At 43.3% G+C, this 26,359-nt stretch overlaps 1 protein-coding gene across 9 annotated transcripts in view; it reads left to right on the top strand.

Annotated features, from left to right (window-relative positions):
* The window catches only part of PPM1H (protein phosphatase, Mg2+/Mn2+ dependent 1H), a 216,703-nt gene that overhangs the window by 90,780 nt on the left and 99,564 nt on the right, over positions 1-26,359 (top strand). For all 9 annotated transcript variants that reach the window (XR_008308503.1, XM_053255505.1, XM_053255512.1 and 6 more), the window contains one exon: positions 21,841-22,009. Coding sequence is in view for 8 of the 9 variants with exons in the window: in XM_053255505.1 (XP_053111480.1) it covers positions 21,841-22,009 (169 nt within the window). In the remaining variant the exon portion in view is untranslated. The remainder of the gene's footprint in view (positions 1-21,840; positions 22,010-26,359) is intronic.

The following is a 26,359-nucleotide window of genomic DNA, read 5'->3' as shown; positions in this document are numbered from 1 at the left end:
TGAAGCCACCACGTGCCCACCCTGCTGAACCTCGGTTTTGGTTGTTTTTTATTTCAGTGGCCGAGGAGTGAGCCGAGCAGTCCTTCTCCCCACCCACTCCCGGTGGTGACAGTGGGGGCAATGCTGGGCCTGTCCATTGGGCCCAATGTATCTTGCTAAATGTGAGGTGCTCCTGCATAGTTGAGAGAACATCGCAAGCCCATGATGTCGTTGTCTTGTGACAATCTCTTTCAACTGCAAAGACACGCTTTGCAGTTAGCAAGAGATCCATTGGGCCCAGCATCACTCCCTCTGTTGCCACCAGGAGTGGATGGGGAGAAGGGCTGCTCGGCTCACCCCCTGGCAGCCATCCTTGGCTGCGTGGTGGCTGAAATTCAAAACAGAGGTTTGGCGTGATGGGAGGCCCCCAAGAGTAGGTTTTTGGGGGCCTCGTAGCAGGTGGTCTGGGTGCCAAAATGACCTGGGTGCTCCCCTGCACACACAGCTCCCAAACCTGGGTGGGACAGTTTTTGGTTGTGTGAAGGACCTCACCTTCTGGCAACTGGTGAAAAAGGGGGTCTGTGTGAGATAGTAACCTTGATTGATTGAGTGCAGTCCAGTTGGTGTCAACTCTTAGTGACCACATGGATCAGGGGTGTCAAACTCAATCACATTCGGGGCCGAAATCTAAAACACAGGCTAAGTTGCGGGCCGAATTTTTAATTAAGATACTTAGTCTTAGTAGTAGAAGTATAGATCCTTCCTCACCCTGAGACACCATATCACACGCCATCCTTATGCATTAATCATGTTCTGAAAATAACAACAAACTCCATACCTGTGTAGTTGCTACTGGGAGCAGGTGCAGGATCGGGACTCTGGCACGGTTGTGCCTAGTGCTGGGTCTCGGCAGGGAAGGGGTATGCAGAAGCAAAGATATGAAGAAGCAACTTAGCTCACTGTTTGGGACTGGGTCCTTCTGCCTGTGGCGTGGTCAGGCACTTGTGTGGAGCGCCTTGCTCCAACCTAGCTTTTACACTGGGACTGGGTCCTTCTGCCTGCAGCGCAGTCAGGCACTTGTGTGGAGCACCCTGCTCCTACCTAGGTTTCTGGGACTGGGTCCTTCTGCCTGCAAATGAGTACTGAGGCAGCGCGTTCAGGCGCTTGGATGAGGCACAGTCACTGCGGGCCACATAAAACAGCCAGGCGGGCCGGATTCGGCCCATGGGCCTTGTGTTTGACATGTGTGACATAGATAGATTCTCTCCAGGATGATCTGTCTTCAACTTGGCCTTTAAGGTCTCTCAGTGGTGCATTCATTGCTGACGTAATTGAGTCCATCCACCCTGCTACTTCTCATCCTCTTCTTCTCTCTCCTTCAACTTTCCCCAGCATTATGAACTTCTCAAGAGAGCTGGGTCTTCGCATAATGTATTTGAAGCAGAGGCGTATCTAGGGAAAATAGCGCCAAGGGCAAGCACTGAAATTGCACCCCCGTCCAAACATCTGACACCCATCTTTCAGATAACTTTACCATATCAGCTCAAAAATACAAGTCAAGCTCGTTAATCTTTTAATATTTCAAAAACTATTTAGCAGTGGATGTAGCCAGACAAAAAAATGCTGGAAAACTACAAATTTCAGTATGCTGGGGCTCATGAAATACCCAAATACTATGTGGAGGTGTACTTGGAAAACTAAACAGAAGTGCCTGTCTAATTCTCTGCTATGCATTGTAGCATCACTATTATATAAGTTTTAAAAATAAATGGAGAATTTGACTTTTCCAAGATACTCTGAAAATAATTAAAAGATATGCAGAGTAAACTGTGTCACTGCTTGGAATATATTCTAGTCTTTCAGAAAGACAGTTAAAATGAGAGAAAGAGAGCAAGAAACTCCCAGTGGGCCTTAATACTAAGGATTTCACACTGATTCAAAGACAATCTCACCATTAATAGCCATATTATTAAGACATCACATTTAACTCACTTATCACAAGAAGCAAAGTAAGAGCAAATGAATACAATCCTAGCTCATAAGTTTCAGCTCAGTATTCACAAGCCCTGATTCTCTGTACATAGTGCCAATCTGAATATGTGTACAATGACATATTAATTTTTTCCATTTTTTAAAACTGTAGTCCCTTTGGGGGGCTTCCTAAAGGCCGTGGAGGGGGGTCTTCAAAGGTTTCCCCTCCCCCTGCTGGCTTCTAGGGCCTTGCAGGGACCATTTGAGCATGCACAGTGGCCATTTTTAAATATTATATATATATATATATATCTCCTATATAATAAAAGCCTAGACCATGATCCCGTGTGCCTGTGTCTTTTTGGGCTGTTCTGGGCATGCGCAGAGCGCATGCGCAGATCGGCCCCAAAAGATATGGCCGCCCAGAGACAGGCGGCCATGTTGGACCAGGCCGCTGGAGAAGAGGAGTGCGGGCCGAGGTGGCGGTAGCTGCGGCGGGGCGACTGGCCCCGATGGCGGCAGCCGCCGCCACAGCAAGACCGGGAGGAGCAGAAGCGGCGGGCGGAGAGTGCGGCCGAGGAGTGCGGGCCGAGGTGGAGGTGGCCGCGGCAGGGCGACTGGCCCCGATGGCGGCCGCCGCCGCCACGGCGAAAGAGCCGGGAGGAGCAGAAGCGGCGGGCGGAGAGTGCGGCCGAGGCGGGTGAGGCGGCAGCGGGCAACCCCCCCCCCAGAGCCCGTTATTACAACGGGCTTACACATACTAGTATATAAATAAAATGGCCGCTGAAAACAAAATGGCCACTGCACATGCTCTAATGACCTCTGCGAGGCCTGGCATGGCCTAGGGCCTCACAAAGGCCATTTGAGCATGTGCAGTGGCCATTTTGTTTTTGGTGGTCATTAAAAAATTTTTTTTAAAGGGTGCCCCCTTCAAGTGGCACCCGGGGCACGTCCCCTGCCTGCCTAACCCTAGATACGCCCCTGTCGAAGAATGATAGTTTGAGCCTGGTCATTTGTGCCTTGAGTGAAAATTCTGGATGGATTTGTTCTATGATCCATTTGTTTGTTTTCCTGGCTGTCCATGGTATCTTCAAAAGTCTTCTCCAGCACCAAAGTTCATAGCGACCTTAAGCATCAAAATTAAAAGTGAATCAGCAACTCTGATTTTTATGGGGCTCCATTCTGCTTATGTGTGCTGTTGTCCCTTATTTTTCTTTCTGGTATTTAACTCTTAAACTCTTCTTCCTGAAATGCTGAACGAAACAGAGTGGTCATGATGTATTTGGAGCAGAGCACCCATTGCTGTCTATAGCAGATAGATTCCATGTGTACAAAGCTCTTTCTATATCATGCTTACTCATTTTGCTGGGTTTACTATACCTGGTTGTTTTTTAATTGCACCTTTAGATGTTCCTAATATAATTTTGCAACTATGTATAAAACAATGTTTTCCTTTTTAAAAAGCTGATATTCCTGTGGGGAAAGTGGGGTGAGTTTGAGTTTTTTGTCTTTCCTTTCAACATCCTGCTTGCCTGTCCTAATCTTCTGCTGGTGATCAGCAGCTCTGCCTCCTGAAAGAGGATTTACTTCTGGTTTATAATGCAACAGCCATAGAGCAGTTGTTTATGGATGGCTCCTCTTCTTAGTTTTTGTCTTTTCTTGGCATCTGGCTTTTTCTGCATTTGATGTTTGGTGACAGGCCAGTTCTTTGCATCTCCAGAATTGGAGGGATGCCCTTTCTCCTCCCCCGCCTTCATATATAACAATCAGTGACATTCATAGGTGTGTAAGGTGTGTGTTTGCATGTGTGCATGATGCATGCATGTGCTTGAAAGGTTTTTCTTAACACAATTGTATCTTGATTATTTTTAACATACAGAATTGTCCCAGAGAAGAGATTATACAGTAGGGCATTTGATTAGTAAAGTACAATCAGAAGACAAAGCTTGCACCTTCTGTTCCTGCAAGGAATTTTCTTCTACAGCATATTTATTTTTCATGGTTCAGTTGTTGCTCATCCCATTTTGTTTCCCTTGGCTACCAATGCCAAACTTTTTGTCATAAAACAAAATCGCACTGCTGGCAATTCATTAAGGAGATGAGAACCAAACTTCAAAGCATTTGGTGGAAAGCAATAAAAACTAATAAATTACATGGAATTATGTAAATTGATACCAGAAAGTAGCACATACAGTTATTGCTGAACTTCAGATTGCATTTCTCGGGGTGCTGTAAACTCAAATACAGTGCTAGCCTTATAAAGGTGATCTTTACTATGTGTTTGTATAAACCACTTCTGAGTATATATTTTTAAAAATTCACTTGTTAAATTCAGATTAGCATTATGTTCAACAGTGTACACAGGTACAGATCTGTATGTAGTTTGGGGCCCTCAAACTATAATGTGAACCTCCTCATAAATGTGAACTAGGTAGTTGCAATAGGCATGCTGCTTTGTAGCAAGCTGCATTAAAACACAGCTTTGCAATTTTGATTGCACAGTTGTATGGACTTGTGTGTGAGAACACAAATCCTCAGGCTACAGTCCTATGCATGCATACTTGGGAGTAAGTCCCATTTAACTTGGTGGAACTTATTCCTGAATAAACATGTATAGAACCATGCTATAAGTACACAGCATAAAGTTCTCCATATGATGAATGGGTTACAGCAACATGTACCACCAAGGTATATTTGTGATGGAAAAATTCTAAACAAGACATCAAACTTAGGATTTTATTTGACTTATAAATGCATGTATCGGGGTTCTTCAGATCACATTTGGAGATAATTTCAGGTTAAGAATATTTATTAACTTATCCCACGCACATGGCTTTACAATTGTTATTCAGGTAACAATATGCTAATAGCAAAGATTTAAAAAGCTCTCCCATGCAACTGTAGATTAAAATTTAGCTGAAACAGAAGGTACATTTTGTAAATGCTCTTGCATCTGCCTTGATGGTCTTCAAATAGGGGTTTGGAAATAGGTGAAAAAATTCATTGGGATGGCACTCACTCTAAACTGGGGAGGAGGGTAGCATGTTTTCTGATATTCAGACTCCTTCTGTCTCTGAGCCTGGAGGTAGCCTTTAGCCATCAAGACTAGTAGCCATAGATAACCCTGTCCAACTGTAAGCCCCTTTTAAAGCCATCCATGCTGGTGGCCATCACCACATGGCATGGCATCCATTGCTGAAATAACCAGGCCAATATGCTACCAGCAAGGACGGGCAATGAAGCCACTTCAGTAGAGTAAAACAGGAAGCATCAGACCAGTTGCCTTACAGTTACTTCCTTCTGATGTAGAATGAGGCCTTGTTCTCTTCACTGACTTAATCATGTAGCCAATCAAATTTGATAATGTAATACAATGATTCAGTGTGTTCCTATGCTAACTTTAATTGGTTGAGATTGTAGGAGGGGGGAAAGAGGGGAAAGGAGAACTGTGAATGGCAGTTGTGAAAAGAGCTATTTATTTTCTGGGAACATCTTGCATCTTCTGAACTCTGCCTTCTTACCCACAAAATGCTTGGCACAACTCTACTGTATGTACATATGTACAGCTGTGTAGAATCTAAGCCTTATGCTAGGTTTATAGGTTTTAACCAGCACCTTGCATTGTGGCTGGAAGATTCTAGGAAGCCAATGCAGGTTGGAACATTGCTAACATTTTTTTGGCAGTACAAGGATCTCTTCCATGTATTATGGAATAAGTTCACATGTTGTATCTTGGCTTCAGCTTGGTACATGACCTAAATTCAATCAGATTTAGATTTCATTATTGCTGTAAAAAGATGTAATGCAGCTCAGGAAGGAAAAGTCATTCTTCTATATGGAGTTCCAAATCATATAGAGGGCTGCTATTTGCAGCCCCAGGATAAGATGTTTTGGCAACAGTGTGATTTCAGTAAAATGAAGGGGGAACTCCTCCAATGCATAGGGGATGGGTTCTGTACATAGACCTTTTAATCTTAGGTTCAAGAATGCCCATCTCTGTATTTGCTGATTGTAGCACCCTGGGCAAGCAAGTAACATTATTTGAGACTTGCTCTCAGTCTTTAAAGTGACACACTTAATAGCATAAACATTAGCCATCAACATTCTGAAAACTCCATATGTTGCTGCCAAATAAAAGTGCTGTTATCCCCCCCCGCATGTTTTGTTGAAGCTTCTGGGGCCAAACTTATAAATCATTTCTATGAACTTTTTGTGCATGTTATCAGTCTATTAAGATCTCTTGTACATTCTATTATCCCCTTCATCAGGTGCTAGATCTTTTGAATATCAGAATGGTAACTTGACTCCCTAGAATTTCTAGACAACTGTCTTTTTATTTCTTTCATTTTACTAATCCCCATTGCAAGCATATTTTTCTAAGGTCTCTTCTATTTTTCTTTCTGCATCTTTGTGTGTTGAGTTCTGACAGGAATGACAAGTTCTGCAAAGTGGCAGTATGAACTGTTGCCACTGGAATGGCTTCTTTTGTCTTCAGAATATATCTTTCTTTTTTTGGTCCATTAGGGAAATGTACTTTGCAGTGAAGGAAAAGTTATAGCCTGTCAGCTGTATTTTCTGCCAGAGTCTTGTGTTCATGTAGCTTTTGCTCGCTAATAATGCAGATGAAACTGTCTCGCCTATTCTCCCAGCCTTCAAAATTCAATTTAAGCTTTGGGACTTGTAGTATAGTGCCATATGGAATTGGTTTTGGAAGTAGGTACTTTTGTTGCCCATGGCAAGTATTATTATCTGCAGGCAAGGAAAGCTTTGTAAATTGGAAGAGGGTATTCCTCCCCCCACCCCCAGGCATCAGTGTTCCACAAACAATATATATTTGGGCAGACTAGTCACTCTTATGGTCTTATTTCCATATAGCTCAGGTTAAAGGAACAGCTTTCACCCTGCTTTTGAGAAACATTGAGATGTGCTGCATCTGATGCAGTAAAGGATTGATTGCATACACACACTGTGTGTTAGGGCTTAAGAATCTATATTCTTATAGGCTAAGTCCAAAATTTTACAAATCCCTGTGAATTCACAAAACAGTATTGTGAAAGTATAATCTCCCCCTCCTGATATCTCCTGCCTCAGACTAGAAGCCTTTTAACTTAGCAACATATGGATGAACTGTGGTACCTTTATCCTTCCACCCTTCACCTCTGTCAGGACCCACCCCAGGGTAGGGACTGAATCTTCTAGTTCTTGGTCAGAGGACAAGGAAATGTCATTGGATGAGGAACCTCAGCCTAGGAACCCGGTGACTCAAATTAGCATTAATGTATAAAAATGTTTCAAACAAATGTTGGAAATGTGGACAATGTGAAGGAACTTTCTTTCATATGTGGTGGTCAAGCGGGAAGGCAAAGGCCTTTTGGGATATGATATATAATGAGCTGAAGAAAATTTTTAAAATGGCATTTCCTAAGAGGCCAGAATCCTTCTTGTTGGGAATAACTCAAGGAGAGTTCTCTAGAAGAAATTTAACTTTTTTAATGTATGCAGCCACGGCGGCTAGAATAGTGTATGCACAGAAATGGAAAGATAATAAAATGCCTTCAAAAGAAGACTGGTTGATAAAAATTTTGGAATATGTGGAGATGGCAAAACTTACAACACTTATAAGGGACGAAAACTTTAAAGGCAGCTGTGGCAGTGGCGCTGTTCAGGAACTGTGCCGCCGCCACATGGGCAGGCTGCTGGAGACTGGTAAGCACCTTACAAATACTTTTGAAGGTGCCTTCTCACCACCGCCACCCCCCCCAGCCACCCCTTAGAAGCCTTTAAAGCCAGGATTCCCCTTTAAAAGCATAGCCCCTCGAACCGGTTCAATTGAACAGACCAGATGGTCAGTTTGTGGATCAGCATTTTGGTTTTAATTCAAACCAAACTGCTAAATTTGAACCAAACTGCTAAAATCAGTCCATGTACACCCCTAGAAACACCCCTTCCTTCCACAGGCAAATATATTATACATGGATTAATTCCCTAGCTCCAATTCCAGGGCTTTTTATAGGAAAAATGTTTGATCTACACAGTGGCATGTGATGGAAATTTGTGGTGGTGGGGGGTGCCAGACAGACAAGGGCATTCTGGTTATTAGAAATGAACTCTGATGTTCACAGAACCTTTCCTACAGCAAATCTTCACTCCAATACATACATACATAGATAAGGGGAAGACATTTACTTGAGTTTCAAGCATGATCTTCAAGCATAATTTAGCATTCATCACCCTCATGGTAATGAGTCTACTTGCAGCATCAGAGCACTGGGTTCTAGAAGAGCCTCAATGACTCACTTTTCTTTTTACATCAGCTAACATAATTCAATGGTTAAAGGACTTTATAATTTATTTTATTTAATACATTTGTATACTGCTCAAAACACAAGTCTCTGGGCAGTTTATAACAAAAACCGCCCAGAGGCAGTTTTAGGTCTGGTGCAGGGATTTTAATTTTGCAACTGCAGAAATGTTATTTTGGAACTGCACATTTTCTCCTGGAACTACACATTAAGACATGCCCTATCTAAATCTAAGCTATGACAGGTTTTGGCCCAGATGCAAAATTTGCACATGATCCATTTAAAATTGCATAAAAAACAAATCTCTTGCTCTGCACTCCCCGCACCCCAAAATCTGCATTATACGATGTGAGAACCATATAGATCTCATGTGTAGAACAGCTGTGCTACATGCACAAAGCTTTTACCATGCACATGGGGGAATTGCTAGGGTGAATGTTTTGAAAATCAATATAACAAGTAGGCATAGCAAGATAAAGTCAAAAATGTTATCCTCATGATAAATGAAGTAAAGTGAATCTATCACCAACAAATTGCTGTGAAGACCAAGATAACTTCTTTTCCTGATAATTAGGGTTAGTTATACTGTTCAAGGAGACCTTTTGTATTATGAACACATATACACACATTTTAAGGCATTCTTAGCCAATGGTGCAATAAACCCATCCATATCATTTGAGAATCGATAGTGCTTTCTGGAAAATATAGAGTGAATCTGTTATGGCTATCAGGTTAGAGCTGCTGCTCTGTCATCTTGAATTAAAGTGTACATGTTATGTAAAAGCTTTCAGAAATGTACTCCATGATTCTTCCCTCAACTTGTGTTGAGAAGCAATTCAGACATTGCAAAATAAATACTTCAAGCCTTACGGTTGCTGATTGTGTCTGTAATAGAGGTTTGTGGGCATACAAGAAAACAAATCTAGGAGTTATCCTGTACCCATGTAACACAATTTTACATTGAACGTTGCTTGATATAAAAGCAAACTTCTTGCTACCATCTAGATAACAACCTCAAGGACTACCTTTGCCTGTATGAACTGCTTAAATTCTTTGGCTTTGAAGGTCCTGCTTCTTGATCTGGTGCTGTTCTCCATATAATTAGTAGAGAGATAGGGTCTCCGTAGTGGTGATTCCTCAATTGTGGGATTCCCTACCAGGTGAGATCTTGCTGGCCCCCTCTGGTTTCCACATCTCAAGCAAGCTGGTAAGACATTGGTCCAATTCCAACATTTGTTCAAAACCATGGCTTAATCCTGGTTTTGCACGTGTTCATGAGGTTCGGTCCCATGAGAGAACATTTTCTAGTTCAATTTTCTGTATAGAACAAGCTGGGATTTGCCATGACATCCAAACCCAGCAAATACTAATTTGTTCTAATCAGTTGTTTTTTTTTTTTAAAAAGAAAAGCCTGGATATGAAACGGGGGTTACGTTTCTGGTGACCAGGAGGCAGGTGGGCTTGGAGCAAAACTTCTCCCAACTAACTTTCTCTCAAAACTTCTAAAGTCTTCTTTGACTATGTAAAGGCTTTAGGATGAACATCTATATTATTATTTCTCCTGAGTGTGCCTTCGAATGTGCATCCCAGGACCCAGCTGATTGGCTGGACGGCGGAGGTGCCTGATTGGCTAAGCCGCACCCAGGAATATTGGCTGGCTGGGCGGCTGCTGAGGCAAGGCGGTGGGCCCGGCGCCGCAGCAGTAGTGGGCCAGGCCGCGGCGGTGGGAGAATTGTTGGCTGGGCAGCCATGGAGCGAGATGAGGCGGTGGGCCAGGCTGCGGTGGCAGTAGTGGGCCAGGCCGCGGCAGCGGGTCCAGCCCGGCTACGGAGGCGAGGCAAGGAGGCAGCAGCGGGCCCGGATGTGAGGCGGCGGCACTTGGCCCGGCCAGAGACTGGGCGGCAGGGGAGAGAGGTAGCCGGCTCCAAAGAGCGCACAGATGCTCTGTGTGGGGGTTGGCTTGTTTATATTAAAGGGAGTACAATTCCACCTCATGCAACATTCCATATCCAGAATTGGAATTTCTGAAATGTCAAGGGAAGGCAATCTCAAGAACTGCATGGGAGAAATAGCATATCCTTCTCTATCCTACAGGTTTTTGAGTAAAATGGATAAATTTAAAACATTTTATACCACTTTTCCGCATAAAATTTGCAAGTTGACTTATGTGGAGAGAGAGTATTTTTACTTTGTTTAAGGTTTGTATTGGTTTTATTATATAAAGTTCTGGTTTGTTTATGTATAAAGACATATAGTATGGTCACTAAGCAGTTAACAGACTATAAAGTCTGTGTGTGTGTGTGTGTGGTTTCTCCTGTGTTGTCAAGGAAACCCTGTATGGAATGCTGGGGAAAGGAGACGACAGTTGAGGGGCTTTTTCCATGAGTGGTTTAGAGATTTGGTATCTGACTCTCAAGGAGGGAAGCTGGTAGCAGAGAGTGTCCTACTCTTTAAAAGGGGGGAAAAACTGATTTTGACTTAAGCCCTTGTTAAAGAGGGGGGTGGGGGTGGAACAGCTCCAGCCTGGGTCAGGAGTGGCTAGTTCTCTCTTGGTTGAAACATAAAAGAAGTCAGTTAGGAATTGAAGACAGTTTTAAGCTCACCTACACAGGGAGCATTGTGAGAAGTACATTTGCCTTAGCACTTCAGGGAGAAGTGTGGGGAAGTAAAGAAAGCTTCAATTAACAACAAAGGAATATAGTAAGTAAACAACATAGCTTCAACAGACTATCGTCTGAAGTATAAATGTACCTTCCATAAGAAAATATTTAAAAACTAGTTGGGCTGGGCACAGAGCATCTGCACCTCCGTCTGGCCCAGCCACTGCCACTGACCCTCCCCCCTCCCTGCAGCATGCTCAGCTTTCTGGCTGGCCAGCTGGGCACTTCCCCCACTTCTCCCCCCCCCCCCGTGCTTTCTGGCTGGCTGGCCTGCTTCCCCACCCCCATACTTTCTGGCTTGTGGGCCGGCTGGAAAGCCGGCCTGCCTCCTTCTCCTACCCCCTCCTCCTGGCGGCTGGGCCAGCCCAGCCCACCACCTCCCTTCCGCCTTCTCTGCCACCTCCCTTCCGCCTTCTCTGCCACCTCCCTTCCGCCTTCTCTGCCACCTCCCTTCCGCCTTCTTCCGCCACCTCCTTCCACCAGGCTGGCCCTCCGCCACCTTCTCCAGCCGACCAGTGGCCGGGCCAGAACCAGGCTGGCCCCCCCGCCTCCTCCTCCTCCTGCCTCCTCCTCCCAATGGCCATCCCAGGCCGGCCCACCGCCACATCCTCCAGGTGGTCAGGTCAGGGCCAAGCCAGCCCACTGCCACCTCCTCTGGCTGACCGGCAGCTGGGCCAGGACAGCCTGCTACCACCTCCATTATCTCCCATCCCCGTCTCTATCCCCCAGGCAGCTGCTCTCACGAGAGCTGCCACACATGGGATTAGCGACGGATACGTTTATCATTACCAAATCTGATATGATGAATGCCAAATAGGGTTGTGCTTCAATGTCTACTGCAAGGTGATGTCTACTACAAGACTACTGCAAGGTGATGTCTACTACAAGACTATGTCTACTACAAGACTATCAAAAGACATTACCCTCGGAATATGGTCACTCTTCTCATATCAATTCTAATCATAAACCTACCTAAGACCAATTGAGTAAAAATTCAGTACATGCATTACAACTCCATTATAATGGAGTGGGGCAGTGGGAAGTTCACTTAACCGCATGTCTAAGGCCATGTATTGCTAATGACAATTAAAACATTGCTGCCATATATTTGTTGAGTACATGCAGAGTTGAATTTGATCCCAAAATAGTTCACTGCTGAGAACTAGGACCAGGCATATTTTATCAAAGTCGTTTCCATTTCTTACAGCCATACATATTTCTTTATATGCCTTCAAACACTTGTTGAACTACATTTTCTAATCAAGACATCATACATTTTAGCAAATGAGCTTTTGCTCTGCTTATTTAATCAGTATATAAATATAGGCAGCAACTATTACAATTTAGCCACTAGTCTCCCCACAAGTTCTAGTGTAATGTGAATAAGATAAAATATTTAGAAGGAATTTGCTCTGAAGGCAAGTGTTAGCTTCCAATTAACATTTTCAAACCACCACAGCATGCTAATTATATCCTTTAGATATGTAAGTTTCATGCATCTATAGTATACCTCGTGGCCTAGTTTGTATTGTTCAAAGACTGAATTAGATAGAAATTAAAAAACAAAGCATGAAGAATGACTAATCAATCCATAAATAACTTTTCTTTTCTGCTGTCTTTCCCTCCGTTCTGCAGATGTGATGGCAGAATGTCTTGTTCTGATCTAGTTAATAGCACACTGTGGCCCTGTTCATTCGGTGTAGCATCTGGGAGTGCTGTACACTGAGGTACACTTAGGTAATTTTGGAGCCTGGACCTAGAGATCTCCCCGCCACTGCATGGATCACCACCGCCTGATAAGCTGCAATGCACTATTTCTTACACTAGAACATGCTCAGGGAAAGCTGGAAATTTTAAAATATATATTTTTAGAAGAGGTTCTGAATGGGATACTTCCCACTGACTTGCAGAGAGATACCACATTTTGCAAGAACAATCCTGCCACCTAAATTAATAGGCTGCTCAGCATTTGGAGCCCCCACCCCCAGGCCTGCAGGGGACTAGGCCTCTGCCCAGAAGTCTGGTCCAAAGAGCGCCACTGGTTGTATATGCTTACAGCATCCCTGAGAATTTGCCTGCAAGCCTCACTGATGCTCTCGGAAACCCTGTCCCACCCCTGCCCCCACTCACCATGGTTAGAGAGTTTGCAGAAACAAATGCTGTGCTTGTGAAGAGATCCTTCCAGTATTGTGAATGGCTGGAGCACCTCAGTGCTCTGATCATGGGAAGAATCTCTTCAAAACTACAGCCATTTGTCTTTGCAGACAAGCACTGTAACTGTGAAGGGGGGGGTGGAGTCCTGGAACTTGCCAGTAGTGGGCAAGACGTGCAGGTGCACTCTGGGATGTGGCATGTGAGATCTCATAACATCTGAAGAAGGCTTGAGTGTGTTGCAAAAGGTGGGGAAAACTTGTGTCTATCTATTGTTGGAGGTGGTAAGGCTGGAAATAGTCACATCTGGGCTACAAGTAGGGTCAGGCTGCAAAGATTCCAAGGGGGAAGAGCTTCCCTTTCTAGGAACCTAAGGCACCTCAACACGGCTTTGTTGTTATGAAAAGCATATAGAGACTTAATGGCAGACACATAGCACCAGCTATGAAATCTACAAATGGAAGCAATAGCTGCAGAGAGTTGACTCCTTTTCATGTGTGCTTAGCCATGGGCTGCAAAGAAATTTGAATCAAAGCAGATGGTACTTTTTGTTTAGATTTCATGATCAGAACAAGAGTTATTCTTATATCTCCATGGGCATATATGGAAGATGCACAAACAATGCATTTGCCTTGTTCCAGAATGGTGGCAAACCCTGGCATTTTGACACATTAATGCTGCCCTCTCCCCTTTTTAAACCCAGCACTGACTGACCCATTTCAGTTTTTGGATTCACACCTTACTCTTACAGAATGCAAGTACAGTCCTGGGTCATGAATGGGAACAGCTGAACCAGGTTGCTTTGTGAATTGGCAAAACATGTGTTTAAGGCTGGCTGCAGCTGAATGCTGTCTGTTTTGAATAGATGGGGATGAAGCATTCACCCTGCCCCGTATGGAGGGTAGGGATGTGCATGAATCCCAGCTGGCTCAAAGGTTCGGCGGTGGGGAGGGGATGGCTTTAAAGGTGGGGTGTGTGCACTTACCTGCCCTGCCGCGTTCTGCCCCGCCGCGCCGCATTTCCCCCCATCAGCGGATGAGTCCTTAAGAGCCTGTTGGGGCGGCAGAGTACCTCCCTGCTGCTGCGTGCCACTGTTTACCAGATGTACCTGGAAGTAAGAATGGCGACTGCGCACATTGCTCATGCGCCTGCAAGTTGGGTGCGTGTGTGTGTGTGACAAATGCAGTCACCATTCCTGCTTCTGGGTACATCCGGTAAACGGCGGCATAGGGTGGCAGCGAGGTACTCTGCCGCCCTGACAAGCTCTTAAGGACTCGTGCGTCGGGGGGGGGGAGTGCGTGGGGGGGAGTTCACCCACACCCACCCTTAAAGCCATCTCCCCCGCTATTGAACTGGCTCCTGCTGGTTCTGTGCACATCTCTAATAGAGGGACCATTAATGTTATATCTAAACTGGCCCCGTGAATTCCTTGATACACTGCTAGAGCAGCTAGCCAGGTTGTCCTTAATGCCAGCTAGTTGATACTTTCTTGGCTGCATCTGTAGATCAGATCCTCTAAAGGACCAACTTCAGAAAATAAATCCCTTGCCTTTAACGGACTGATATCCAGTGCATGTGCCTGTGTGCCCCCCCCCCCACTTTCAAATAAAGCTTGTTCTCTGCCCTTCAATATAAAAAATACTCTCAGAGCAACATTACAGTGGTTAACAAGTCACTTTTATTACATTTCGCCATAGGCTGTTAAATAATTTGAACAATAGATCAATCATAACAAACGTTAAACAATGTCAATGATTTCATGACATCCAGGATCTCCTTATGGTAGCACGTATGTTGTGCAGTTCTGCCCAGTCCCCATCTCTGACTCCTTCTGTGCTGTGATGTCCCATTTGGCACGAGCAACCCATCTATCCTGTGACATAAGCATTCCCTCCTAGGTCACCTTAGGACATAAGAAGAATGCTGCATGTTGCAATGTTGTCCTGGATTAGCAGCACTGCGCTGCATCATGACCAATTCTTTCCTTGTACATCGGCCCATAAAATCCGACCTTAAGTCTCTGTTTTCAAATGGATTAAATGAGGTTTAGGTACAGGTGTTCCAGCTTCTTTGTGTTTGTACACAGTAGTGTGCAAGAGTGTCTAAGAACCTGAGTTAATCCAATTGAAGATGAATTGGCCTCTCATGAGATTAGTAATTTTTGGATGTTATTTGTTTCCTGTTGTATTTCAAGCAATTGCATAGTAAGTCAGTTGTCTAGCCTTTTCCTTTTGCTTTGGGCAAACTGCAGTGCTCTAAGACTTTGCCAAATTTCCCAGCTGTATATTCTACTTGCACCACTTTTCACTGGGAACAAACTAGAGTAGGCAGGTGTTTGGCATGGATCTCAAACAGTGGTGGCTAGTGGTGGCTGGGGTGCTAGTCAAGACAGGTGATGCGTAGAGCCACAGGTAACGAGAGGTGAAGCAAATTGTGGGCAGCTGTGGAGGTGGAGCCAGGACTAGGCGGGTGCCTTAGCAAAAACTGGCAAAGTGTAGATTTTTAGCTAACAAGTGGGATCAAAATACAAACACACACACACATAAATCTCAGTTGTTCTTCAGCAGAGATACAGAGAAATATGGAAAATATCCGTTACTTTATTGTGCTTAACAGGACAGTAGTGTGTAAACCTGTATCTAAGATGACAGGATCAAAACACAGGCACATATACACAGGAAAAGAGTGGTACAATTCACAAGTAAAGTATCTCTGTTCCCCTACAACTGTACCAGATTTGGTCTAAATTGGTTAGGCAGTCCACAAGTTAGCCCACTTGTGCCTACCATCTTGAATAGGGGTGGATGACATCACAAACCTACACCATTGAGGTGTGCCTATGTGTCCCTACAACTGTACCCAATTTGTTGCATATTGGTCCAGACTCCAGGCATTGCGAAAACACACACACACGGAATGCTGGGTGATCTCATAAGCTTACTGGAAAGTAGGCTAAAAATGACTACTACTACTAATAAATAACAAGAAAATTCTGAGCCATAGTGGTACAGAGTCATAGGTGCTGTTGGTCAGTAGGAAAGCCAATCAGGAAAGGGTGATTCAACTGGCTCTGGATGAAGTTTATTTATTTTTTATTTATCTAACATATTTTTATACCACGCAAAACTCACATCTCTGGGCGGTTTACAACAAAATAAAAACAGAAAGTAAAACATTAGTTAAAAACACAAAAAGAAATTTAAAACACAACAATTTAAAATTTTTAAAACAATATTTTAAAACAACATTAAAACAATTAAAACAATATTAATTAAAAGCCTGGGTGAACAGATGCATCTTTAAAGACCTTTTAAAAGCTGTCAGAGATGGGGAGGCTCTTATTTCACTAGAGAGCTCATTCCAAAGCCTCAGAGCAGCAGTGGAGAAGGCCCGTCCTTGAATGGCCACCAGACGAGCCAGTAGCAAATGCAGACGGACCGCTCCAGATGATCTCAGTGGGCGGTGGGATTCATAATGAAGAAGATGTTCTCTTAAATACGCAGGGCCCAAGCTGTTTAGGGCTTTATAGGTTATAACCAACACCTTGTATTTTGCCCAGAAACATATCGGCAGCCAGTGTAGCTCCTTCAATACGGGAGTAATATGGTCTCTCCGAGATGACCTAGAGACCAACCTGGCTGCCACATTCTGGACCAACTGTAGTTTCCGGATCACATACAAGGGCAGCCCCACATAGAGCGCATTGCAGTAATTCAGTCTGGAGGTTACCAGTAGATGTACGACTTTTTTGAGGTCATTCATCTCAAGAAACGGACGCAGGTTGTACTCCCCTTGCAAGTGTGTAGCTTGGGGGTGCTACTGGACCCGGCTCTGCTTTTGGAAGTTCAGGTGGAGGCGTTGGCCAGGGGTGTGTTTACACAGCTTTGGCTGATGCGTCAGTTGCATTCCTTTCTTGAGAAAGCAGATCTGGCTATGGTTACCCATGCCTTAGTCATGTTGTGGCTGGATTACTGCAGTGCACTCTATGTGGGTCTGCCCTTGAAGAATATTTGGAAACTTCAGTTGGTGCAGAATGCAGATGCCTGGGTTCTCTCTGGAACTGCTTATTCAGAGCATATTACACTTATTCTGAAAGAGCTGCACTGGTTGCCAGTCTGTTTCCAGATCCAATGCAAGGTGCTGTTTATTACCTTTAAAGCCCTTAATGGTTTGGGCCCCGGATGCTTGAAGGACTGCCTGCTTCCAAGGGTTTCTTCCTGTCCAACAAGATCATCAGAGGGGCCTTTGCTCCGTGTGTCGATGTTGAGAGAGGCTAAAGTGTCATGCACATGGGACAGGCTCTGGAATGCTCTCCCAGTGGATGTCTGCTCCCGGACATTCATGGCTGTTTTTGAAAAACAACTAACCTTTTATTTGTTCAGGCTTTTACCCCTTAGGGACCGCCAGGTCTCTCAGCTTTCCTGTTTCTGTTTGTCTTTTTAATGGTGTTGGGGTTTTTAGTTCATTTGTTAGTCTTGCTGTTTTATGGTTTTTACTGTTTCTCTGATTTTAAGGTTTTAGATGTAACTTTTATGGAATGTTATTGTGTATTAACTTTGGTTAACTGCCTTGAGATGCATTTTGAAAGGCGGTATAAAAATTGAATAAATAAACTCTTAAAGCAGCAGGAGACTGCAGGCAAGAGCAGCAGGGAACAACAGAGAGAGGATGTAGGCATACAAAATGGAGGGAGAGACAACATGGCTGACTGAGAAATTTAAGGTGAGCGCCAACCACTTTGGCCATAGATAAGATCTGCCCATGATCTTAAATTATAATATTGGGTGGTATATTATTATTATTATTATTATTAATTCAATGTCTATACTGCTGTTCCAAAAAATGGCTCAGGGCGGTTTACCCAGAGAAATAACAAATAAATAAGATGGACCCCTGTCCCCAAAGGGCTCACAATCTAAAAGAAACATAAGACAGACACCAGCAACAGTCACTGGAGGTACTGTGCTGGGGGTGGATAGGGCCAGTTTCTCTCCCCCTGCTAAATAAAGAGACTCACCATGTTAAAAGGTGCCTCTTTGCCAAGTTAGCAGGGTATAATCAAGGTCTTTGATGTAAGAGCCAATATATAGTGCCCAAAGAAATATTATGTGCATGCAGGAGATGTGGTTTTGCCAGCTGGCCTTTTTTGCTGCAGTGGTTTCCAGTAAGCGAGCTGATAAAAATGATTTCAGGTTATAGATGCTGTAATGTTTCAGTAAGTGGGTACTGAGAGAGGAATGGATGCTTATCTTTGCAAATATATGAACTCTTTTGGTCATATGAAGACTAACCGTGTGCTAATTGAAGTTGACAGCTGTATCGAAAGGGATTGGCACAGTCTGTGCCAAACTCTGGAGTTTAACTTTCCACACATGTTAAATATGAAAGACAAAACGGAAAGCTTGAAATAACTTTATATAAGCCACTTATCTGGTTTTCCTTGAATCTTGGAAGACCCCAATCTATAGTTCGCCACATCAGTTGGGTGCTGTGGAAATATTTGTGAGATTTAATATATGGATCATATTCAGAAGGGAAACAAAGGTAATAAGAGTGGGTGGAAGAATATGCTTGTGTGTTTTCCTGAACTGTGAGGAATAAAGCTACATTTATACATGTGCCTTCAAAAAAGCTTTCTAGAAAATGCAAAAGGCAAGTTAATGAAAAAGTAAATGGCTTGTCCTGTGTACACAATGTCACTTTCAAGTTTGTGTCTTCTTAGGCGGTATGTAGGCCTGTTCAGTCGCCTCAGACAGAGGGGCACTTAGGTAGTTTTGGAGCCTGGAGCACCCCCCCCCCCGCAAGCTAAGCATTATTCTCTCCTGCTACACACACACACACCCCGTGACACACACACAGTATTTTTAACGTGTGGGTTCTTGAGGGCACAGACAGCAACTGAACTCACAAGAATGTCAGACTATAAAACGGGTATATTCATGCAAATATGCATTAGCAGAAACATTTCAACACACAACTGAACATATTCCCACACACATATTTCTTTCCCCACTCCCTGCATTGTCTCTAAAGCACTTGGCTCAGGTCACAATGACATTCGGCTGCCTGGCACAGTGCAGGCCAGTGGTGACCACACCACCTAGGACAGGAGGATTTGGGGGCACCTAGCAGGTGTGGACTTCGGTCCCAAAGTCCAGGGGTAGAGTGCCACTGACTTCAAAACGCAGTTGTATGATGATCCATTTGTATCACCTGACATGTCCACATTTGGATCTAGACCTGCAGCAGCCACAGTTTGCATGACTGCCACAACTTGGAAAAGGGCTAACTGAACAAGACAATATTCCTGAATTACCAGGAAGGAGCAATTGCTTGGATGATGAAGGTTTTGCAACTTTGGGCTTGGAAGAGAGAATAAGATAGAACCTAAATCTTACAAATGCTGACTGTTGAAATCCATCTCAAATGGGATTTCCATTTGCTTCTGGCTGAATTGGATGCCTGGGTAGCATATTCCTTGCATTCTTGCCTCAGCTAGCTAGCCACTCTCTTTTCACTAGTAATTTGAGCTAGATCATTCTTGGTATATAAGTACTCAATTTTCCTTCTGTTTCAGTTTACTGTGCTTGGTGTGCATCAATCATCGGGTCTTTCCCCAGAAGTGGGCAGATGGCACATGTTCATAACAGCAGAAGCACTAGTGTGTTGAGAGCATGCAGTCTTGACCTCATAGTCTGAAGCGGGCCTGTGCACTTGCTGACTTACCAGACCCACAGTCTACTAGCCATATGTTGTAATCTTTCTCTTCTTGTTTTAGGCAGCAAAAAACAGGAGGTGTATTGGTCTCTGGTGGGCTATGACACATGGCTAGGGGATTGTGATCAGCTTGGTGAGTCACAAGATGTATTTCAAAAATAGCCAAGGAAATCCCATCTTATTCAGATATCCTCTGGATAGTTAAGAGCACACACCCCTGCACTCACCCGCCTGCTCTAGCTCACTTGACTTATATTTTGTATTGTAAAATAGTTAAACCTTTCTGGAATGAGATTTCAAAGTAGATCAACGTGGTTTCAGGTCTGGTGTGCACATTTAATTTTAGGAACCCCAGTATGCATGGATTGCAAGAGCTGCTATGGTAGCCAGAGAATTAATTATGGGAAGCTAGGATGCTACCTTTCATCAGTTCTTGGATAGCACAGTGAATTGCTTTGACGTGAAAAGAGAGAATTGTGTTTACGACCAAATGATAGAGAGAGAACCTTTGTTGCTATTTGGAATAGATTCCTAAAAACAATTGGAATATTATGTTCCATATATATAATATAATTATAAATATTTAGATATTGCTTTTCAACAAAAAAAAACTGCCAGAGAGATTTACATAGCTTTCCATTTTGTACGCTATGTTTCCTGTCCCCAAAGGGCTCAGAATCTAACAGATACAAGGGAGACATGAGCAAACAGCCACTGGATTGGAGCTATAGGGCTGGGAGAGATTCCTGCCTGCAGCTTTGGAGAACTGTTGCCCATCTTTGTTGACAATATTGGGCTAGATAATGATCTGACTCTGTATATGGTAGCTTCCTATGTTCCTATGCTGTGTTGAGATTCTGTGTCAAGTTGGATAATTGTTCTTCCTGTGCTAAATATATGAGAACTACCGCTCTGAAACATGCTTCTTTGTCCAATAATCAGGGAAATAGTGCATCTCAGGTTCATGCTGCTATCCTCCATTCCTATTCTCCTTCCTCCTTTCTTCCTCTGTCTCTACTATAACATAGCCATGCTGCTAATGGATAGAATATTTCTGTGGGCCATATGAAAAATTTTAATTGATGCATCAGTCTTTTAATGAGGGAGAAGGTTTAGGATGGGCAATGCTTTGGAATTATTTTAAATTTTAAACAAGAAGCAATATAGCAATGCTGATTGTTGCTCCTCCCTTATGATATAGCTGTGCTACACCATGAATTTATTCAGAGAGAGGCAGTCAAGGGCTGCAGAATGAAGTGTGTGTGTGTGGTGTGTGTGTGTGTGTGATATTTTAAAAGGCCCAAGAGCTAGGAAGAATAGCCTGACCTCATGCAGCTATTTCCCTGTAACTGGAGCACAAGGTACTGTTTCTACTATGGCAGCTAAATCTGATCTATAGGCCTGATTCTAGATAGAGGCATTACCTTCAAGAAATTAATTCTCAGTACTGTCCACTTGGTTACCTAATCATTGACTAGAAATTTGCCTCAGTATTGGTCTGACAGTGGCTGATAATGTCCTTTGGTTCTACCCCAAAGCAAAACTTGCCTGAGACCCACCACTGGCTTTATCACAAGCTTCTAATGATCCTGTGTTCCATGACTCTCACTAGACCAATTCAGACATTATGCTGTACGAGTGTGCAGATCATCTGTACATTTGTACATGTGTTTGTGTGAATTACTGTACCTGCATTCATGAAAAAGTAAACTTGGGTACAGGCCCACTGAAATGCAAGATACAGGTAGGAAGTGTACTGCTGGACCAGTGTTCAGCACAATGTGTGAATGACTGTACATATGTATAGATCTGTACCTGTGTACTCTGTACACATTGTATGAGTGCTGAACATAACGTGTTAATGGGCATACTGTGAACTTTTTGTCCCTTCTGTTGTTTCCCAGCCTCCTGAGCCTTGCAGGGTCTAGAACAGATTCTCATAGAAACCTTGCAGAGAGATTAACATGTTCAAATAGGGATTTGAACACTAATTTCATCTGGTCAGGGAATGGTATGACAAATCTCTTGTTATAAAGTGCATTGTTTTGCTTTTTAAATAGGGTGATCAATGCAGGGAAAAGTACACACAATGAAGACCAGGCCAGCTGTGAAGTGCTTTCTGTCAAGAAGAAAACGGGAACAACTAATTCCACACCGAACAAAAACTCCTCTACCAAACGGAGATCGTCATTGCCAAATGGAGAAGGGTTACAGCTGAAAGAGAATTCAGTAAGTGGCCTTTTCCTCTCTTAATTGCCAATATAGACAGTTGCTTCATTCACAGAGTAATTGTTATGTATATGCAAGAGTCCCCACCATAGTGTTCATGTGGTAAAACCTAAATGTGCAAACCTTGCAATTGTTGATATGGCAGGCTCTGGTTCCCTTGATTTTGCTGATTCTCTTTGCAGTTGCTGTGATCACAGAAATTGCTGCTTGATATATTTGTGATTCCCCAGTGTTCATGTGAATGTGTGTCAAAAGGGAGTTGGGACTGGTCATGTAACAGCAACATATTTTCGATTCCTAAAAACAATTGCTTTGGAAATATAATTGTGAGAACTCTTTCTACCAGTGGAAAGAGCAGACAGAAGCAAACTTCTCTACTCAAGGCATGCTTTGTTCTACAAGTGGGTTTTTTTAATAGCCCTAAAATTTCATTTTGGACTAACAAAAAAAAAAGTTTTGCATTTGAAGGTCAACTTGAATGGCAAAATGTCCTGTGAAGGTGAACTGGGACTTGGAGGAGGAGGGTGATTATGATGAGATATACCACTTTTCAACAAGAAGTGCATTTATTTATTTATTCATTCATTCATTCAATTTCTATATTGCCCTTCCAAAAATGGCTTAGGGCAGTTTACATAGAGAATTAACAAATAAATAAGATGGCTCCCTGTCCTCAAAGTGCTCACAATCTAAAAAGAAACATAAGATAGACACCAGCAACAGTCACTGGTGTTGCTGGTGTAAAGTTTACAACCTTAAGAACAGCCCTAATGGATCAGGCCCAAGGCCCATCTAGTCCAGCATCCTGTTTCACACAGTGGCCCACCAGATGCCTCTGGAAGCCCATAGGCAGGAGTTGAGGGCATTCCCTCTCTCCTGCTGTTACTCCCCTGCAACTGGTACTCAGAGGCATCCTCAGAAGCATCCTTAAATAGCGCCCACACACCAGCAATAGCCACTGGGAGAGATGCTAAGCTCTGTTGCATGGGACTTTGCTCTCCCTCTGCTAAATGTGAGAACTACTTTAAAAGATGCCACTTCCCCTAATTAGAAGTAGTTAATGCCCCAAAGCAGGTCTTAGATGATCGGTTCAGAAGTGAGCACCTAGCTGGAAGTCTAACAGCTTCTGCATGCACCGAGCCGGAAACTTGTCCTGTGCTTACTGTACCATCCCAAGACTGCCAAAAGTGTTTTGAAAACTGGTGTGAGGTGAGTTGTGAGGATGTGAATGGCAGAAGTCCCTGGGGGTTTCTCGGGCCAACAGGGGAAGCTTCAAATCTCTGCACCTTGCTTGGCCCTCTCTCCCTAGCCTGTTCTAAATCTCCCTTGCTTCAGAGTGAAGAGAAGCACACGGCTCCTCCTCCTCTCCTGAGATTGAGGTCAGCAGCAGGTGGTCATCCCCTGTACCCTCCTACACCTGCCTGTATAGAGTGTAGTAAGCTGCACATGCATGCAAGTGCTCACCAGCCTATCACAAGAGATGGGGATAGAGTGGTGCCTCTGTTACCAAGAGATGCACTGCCTAATGAAACACAGGCCTCAGTGCTCCTGGTCAGCGCATGGAAGCTTTAGTGCTGCTGCACCAAACAGCCCCAGTGGGACTGTTCTGACCTCCTCCCAGGTGCAGTCTTGGTGAGCTGCTAGGCACTGGCAAGTTCGCCAGGGTGCCACCATGTCAGACAGCTTGGGGCAAGCACAGACAGGGTGATGGTGGGTGCCGTTTTCTTTGCACACAGTGGATGCTTGAATGAGGAGACCAAGTTGTCTGCTTCCTTATTTGCATGCCTACCATAATTCACCCTGAGCAGTGACATTCAAAATTACAACTTCTGCCCTTCATGAATGAGGCATAAAAGATCTGTTTGCCTCAACCAAAGAACCAATGCAGTCCGAGAGAGAACGGGAGGGAGAACGGAAAAGAAGCAACTACTGCTTTCCCCCCCAAGCTGCTTTGTTAATGTTAATCATGAGTCAGTTGGCTATTTCTCTTCATTGTGGGTGATGCTTTAAAATTTTTTTTTAAAGAAATAACATGATCTAGAGTAAAATGCAGTATTTTATCTTACAAACTGTGTGTGCATTGATTCTACTTTGCTCAGATTTCAACTTGGTGTGTTTCATTTGGAAGCCAGTTAATAACTTAATACATAGCTGAACGATACCTTGAAATATTCTCCCTGATCTAGTGTTTCAGAATGGAATATTGTTTTCTCCTAAAATGTAGAAAGTATAGTTGCAGAACATCTGCTACTAGAGGGCACTCTTACTCTAGAAGTTAGCCATTGTCTGGCTTTTAGTCCAACATGCAAAGCTGGATTTATGAAAATAAATAAAATGTCATCATCTTAAAATAACTAAAAAAAACCCAAAACTCTTCATAGTACCCCTTGAACCATATTGGGATTATGTAGTGGTATTATTAATTTTATTATTGGTGATGTTGCATTGGTTCAATCATAAGGAGTTTATTTCCTTTTTTCTAATGCATTCATTTTTGTCTGCAGGACAGATGATGATCTGGATCTTCCTGTCTGCCACATTAACATGTAGCAAGACAGAAGCGAAATATTTCAGCATGTGTGTCTTGCTGAGATTATTTTATGCCTCCCAAAACACCTTAGGGGGATATTGGCTAAAAGTGGAGTGCTGTAGCCACTCAAGGGGGATTTCCCAGCATGACACATACTCTAAAATCTTTGAAAGGCTCTCTGAAAGTATTGCTGGAGAGGAAAAAGGAGAGAGAGATGGTTCTTTAAATGTAATTCCACAGATTTTTTGTTTGGGGTGTGTGTGCACATGCATGCTGTTTAAAGGCATTCTAAAAAAAATACGGTGTGTATTCTTTTTAAAAACACACACACCTATATGCAGAGTCAAACACATATGTAGAGACACACACATGGAGAGAAAAGACAAGAGTTCTGGGAAATGTTAAAGACAGACTAGCTTATTTTTAGGCAGTTATCTAGGTCTGTTTATTCCTTTAGAATTTTGGTGGAGCGTTAGAATTTTACTTTTTGGTTCCCTAATGTTTTTGCTTTTAAGAACTTGTTAATATTAAGTATTTGCTTTTTTATTTTGGTTTGAATCCTAAGTAACATTGGACCTTATTTATTTATTTTCTATTTTCTGTATAAGCTATTCTGAGAACTTTTATTGAAAAGCTGTACATATATATTTTGTAGCAGCAGTGTTAGCACAAATGAATGTTCCTGCCCTCCTCCCTACTCTAGCTCCCTGAGGGCTACCCCTGGCAAATGCCAGTCCTGAGGGTTGGGTCAACTCCCCTGTCCCACATCCTGTGCTGTTCTCCAGGGCTTCCTTGTCTTCAGGAGCAGCTTTTCAGGGGAGTTCTGAAGCCTGTATTAGGGGTGGGTAGGGAGCGAAGAAAGCTTGCATGGGTACTATTGTGACCCATTGTTATACATAAGCTAAAAATGTGTATTAATGCTTTTGTGTTAAACTGTCATGAGGATCTTTGGAAAAGCAGCATATAAAACCAAGTTATGTAATGAGCTGGTCTGGGCAAGAGGTTACTTTATCATATGCATGAAATGGACAGAGGTAAAGGCGTATATCCACATAGGTTGAGCTATGGATGGGGGTGGAGGGAAATCAAGTTAGTCAATTGTTCACCCCAATATTGCCAGTATCCTACAGCTCCCACTGAATGATTTAAACTATCCAGTGGTAGATTTTTAGGTTCTCTTGTAATTTGTCAGTTTTCATCCCACCCTATCCTACCTCTAAAGTTAGATATTAAGCATATCCTAGGAACATAGGAAGCTGCCATATACCAAATCAGACCATTGGTCCATCTAGCTCAGTATTGTCTACACAGACTGGCAGCGGCTTCTCCAAGGTTGCAGGCAGAAGTCTCTCTCAGCTCTATTTTGGAGGTGTCAGGGAGGGAACTTGGAACCTTCTACATGCAGATGCTCTTACCAGAGCCGCCCCATCCTCTAAATAGAATATCTTACAGTGCTCATGTGTAGTCTCCCGTTCAACTGCAAACCAGGGTGGATCCTGCTTAGCAAAGGGGACAATTTATGCATGCTACAACAAGACCATCTCTTCTCCTTTTTTGTAAAAACCTGTGATTTTTTTTTCCTGGTCCACAGGTCCTGTGATCATCATAATCAATACTGATGAGTGAATATCCATATTCTATTCACAAATATTCTTAATAGATATTAAGTGGTTGAAGCACCATTAATAAGAGTGGGTTTCCTCCCCACTTAAAATGTGTTCTAATAGATAAATAGCCTATAGTGAGAATGGAACTTGCTGTTGATTCTGAATGAATTAATCCAGAGTATATAGAAGAAATGATTGTGTGTGTGTGAGAGA

This window comes from Hemicordylus capensis, chromosome 5 (genome assembly GCF_027244095.1).
Source record: "Hemicordylus capensis ecotype Gifberg chromosome 5, rHemCap1.1.pri, whole genome shotgun sequence".
Classification (NCBI taxonomy): domain Eukaryota; kingdom Metazoa; phylum Chordata; class Lepidosauria; order Squamata; family Cordylidae; genus Hemicordylus; species Hemicordylus capensis.
Note: the sequence above shows the minus strand (reverse complement) of the source record. Positions and strands in the feature narration are given on the sequence as shown.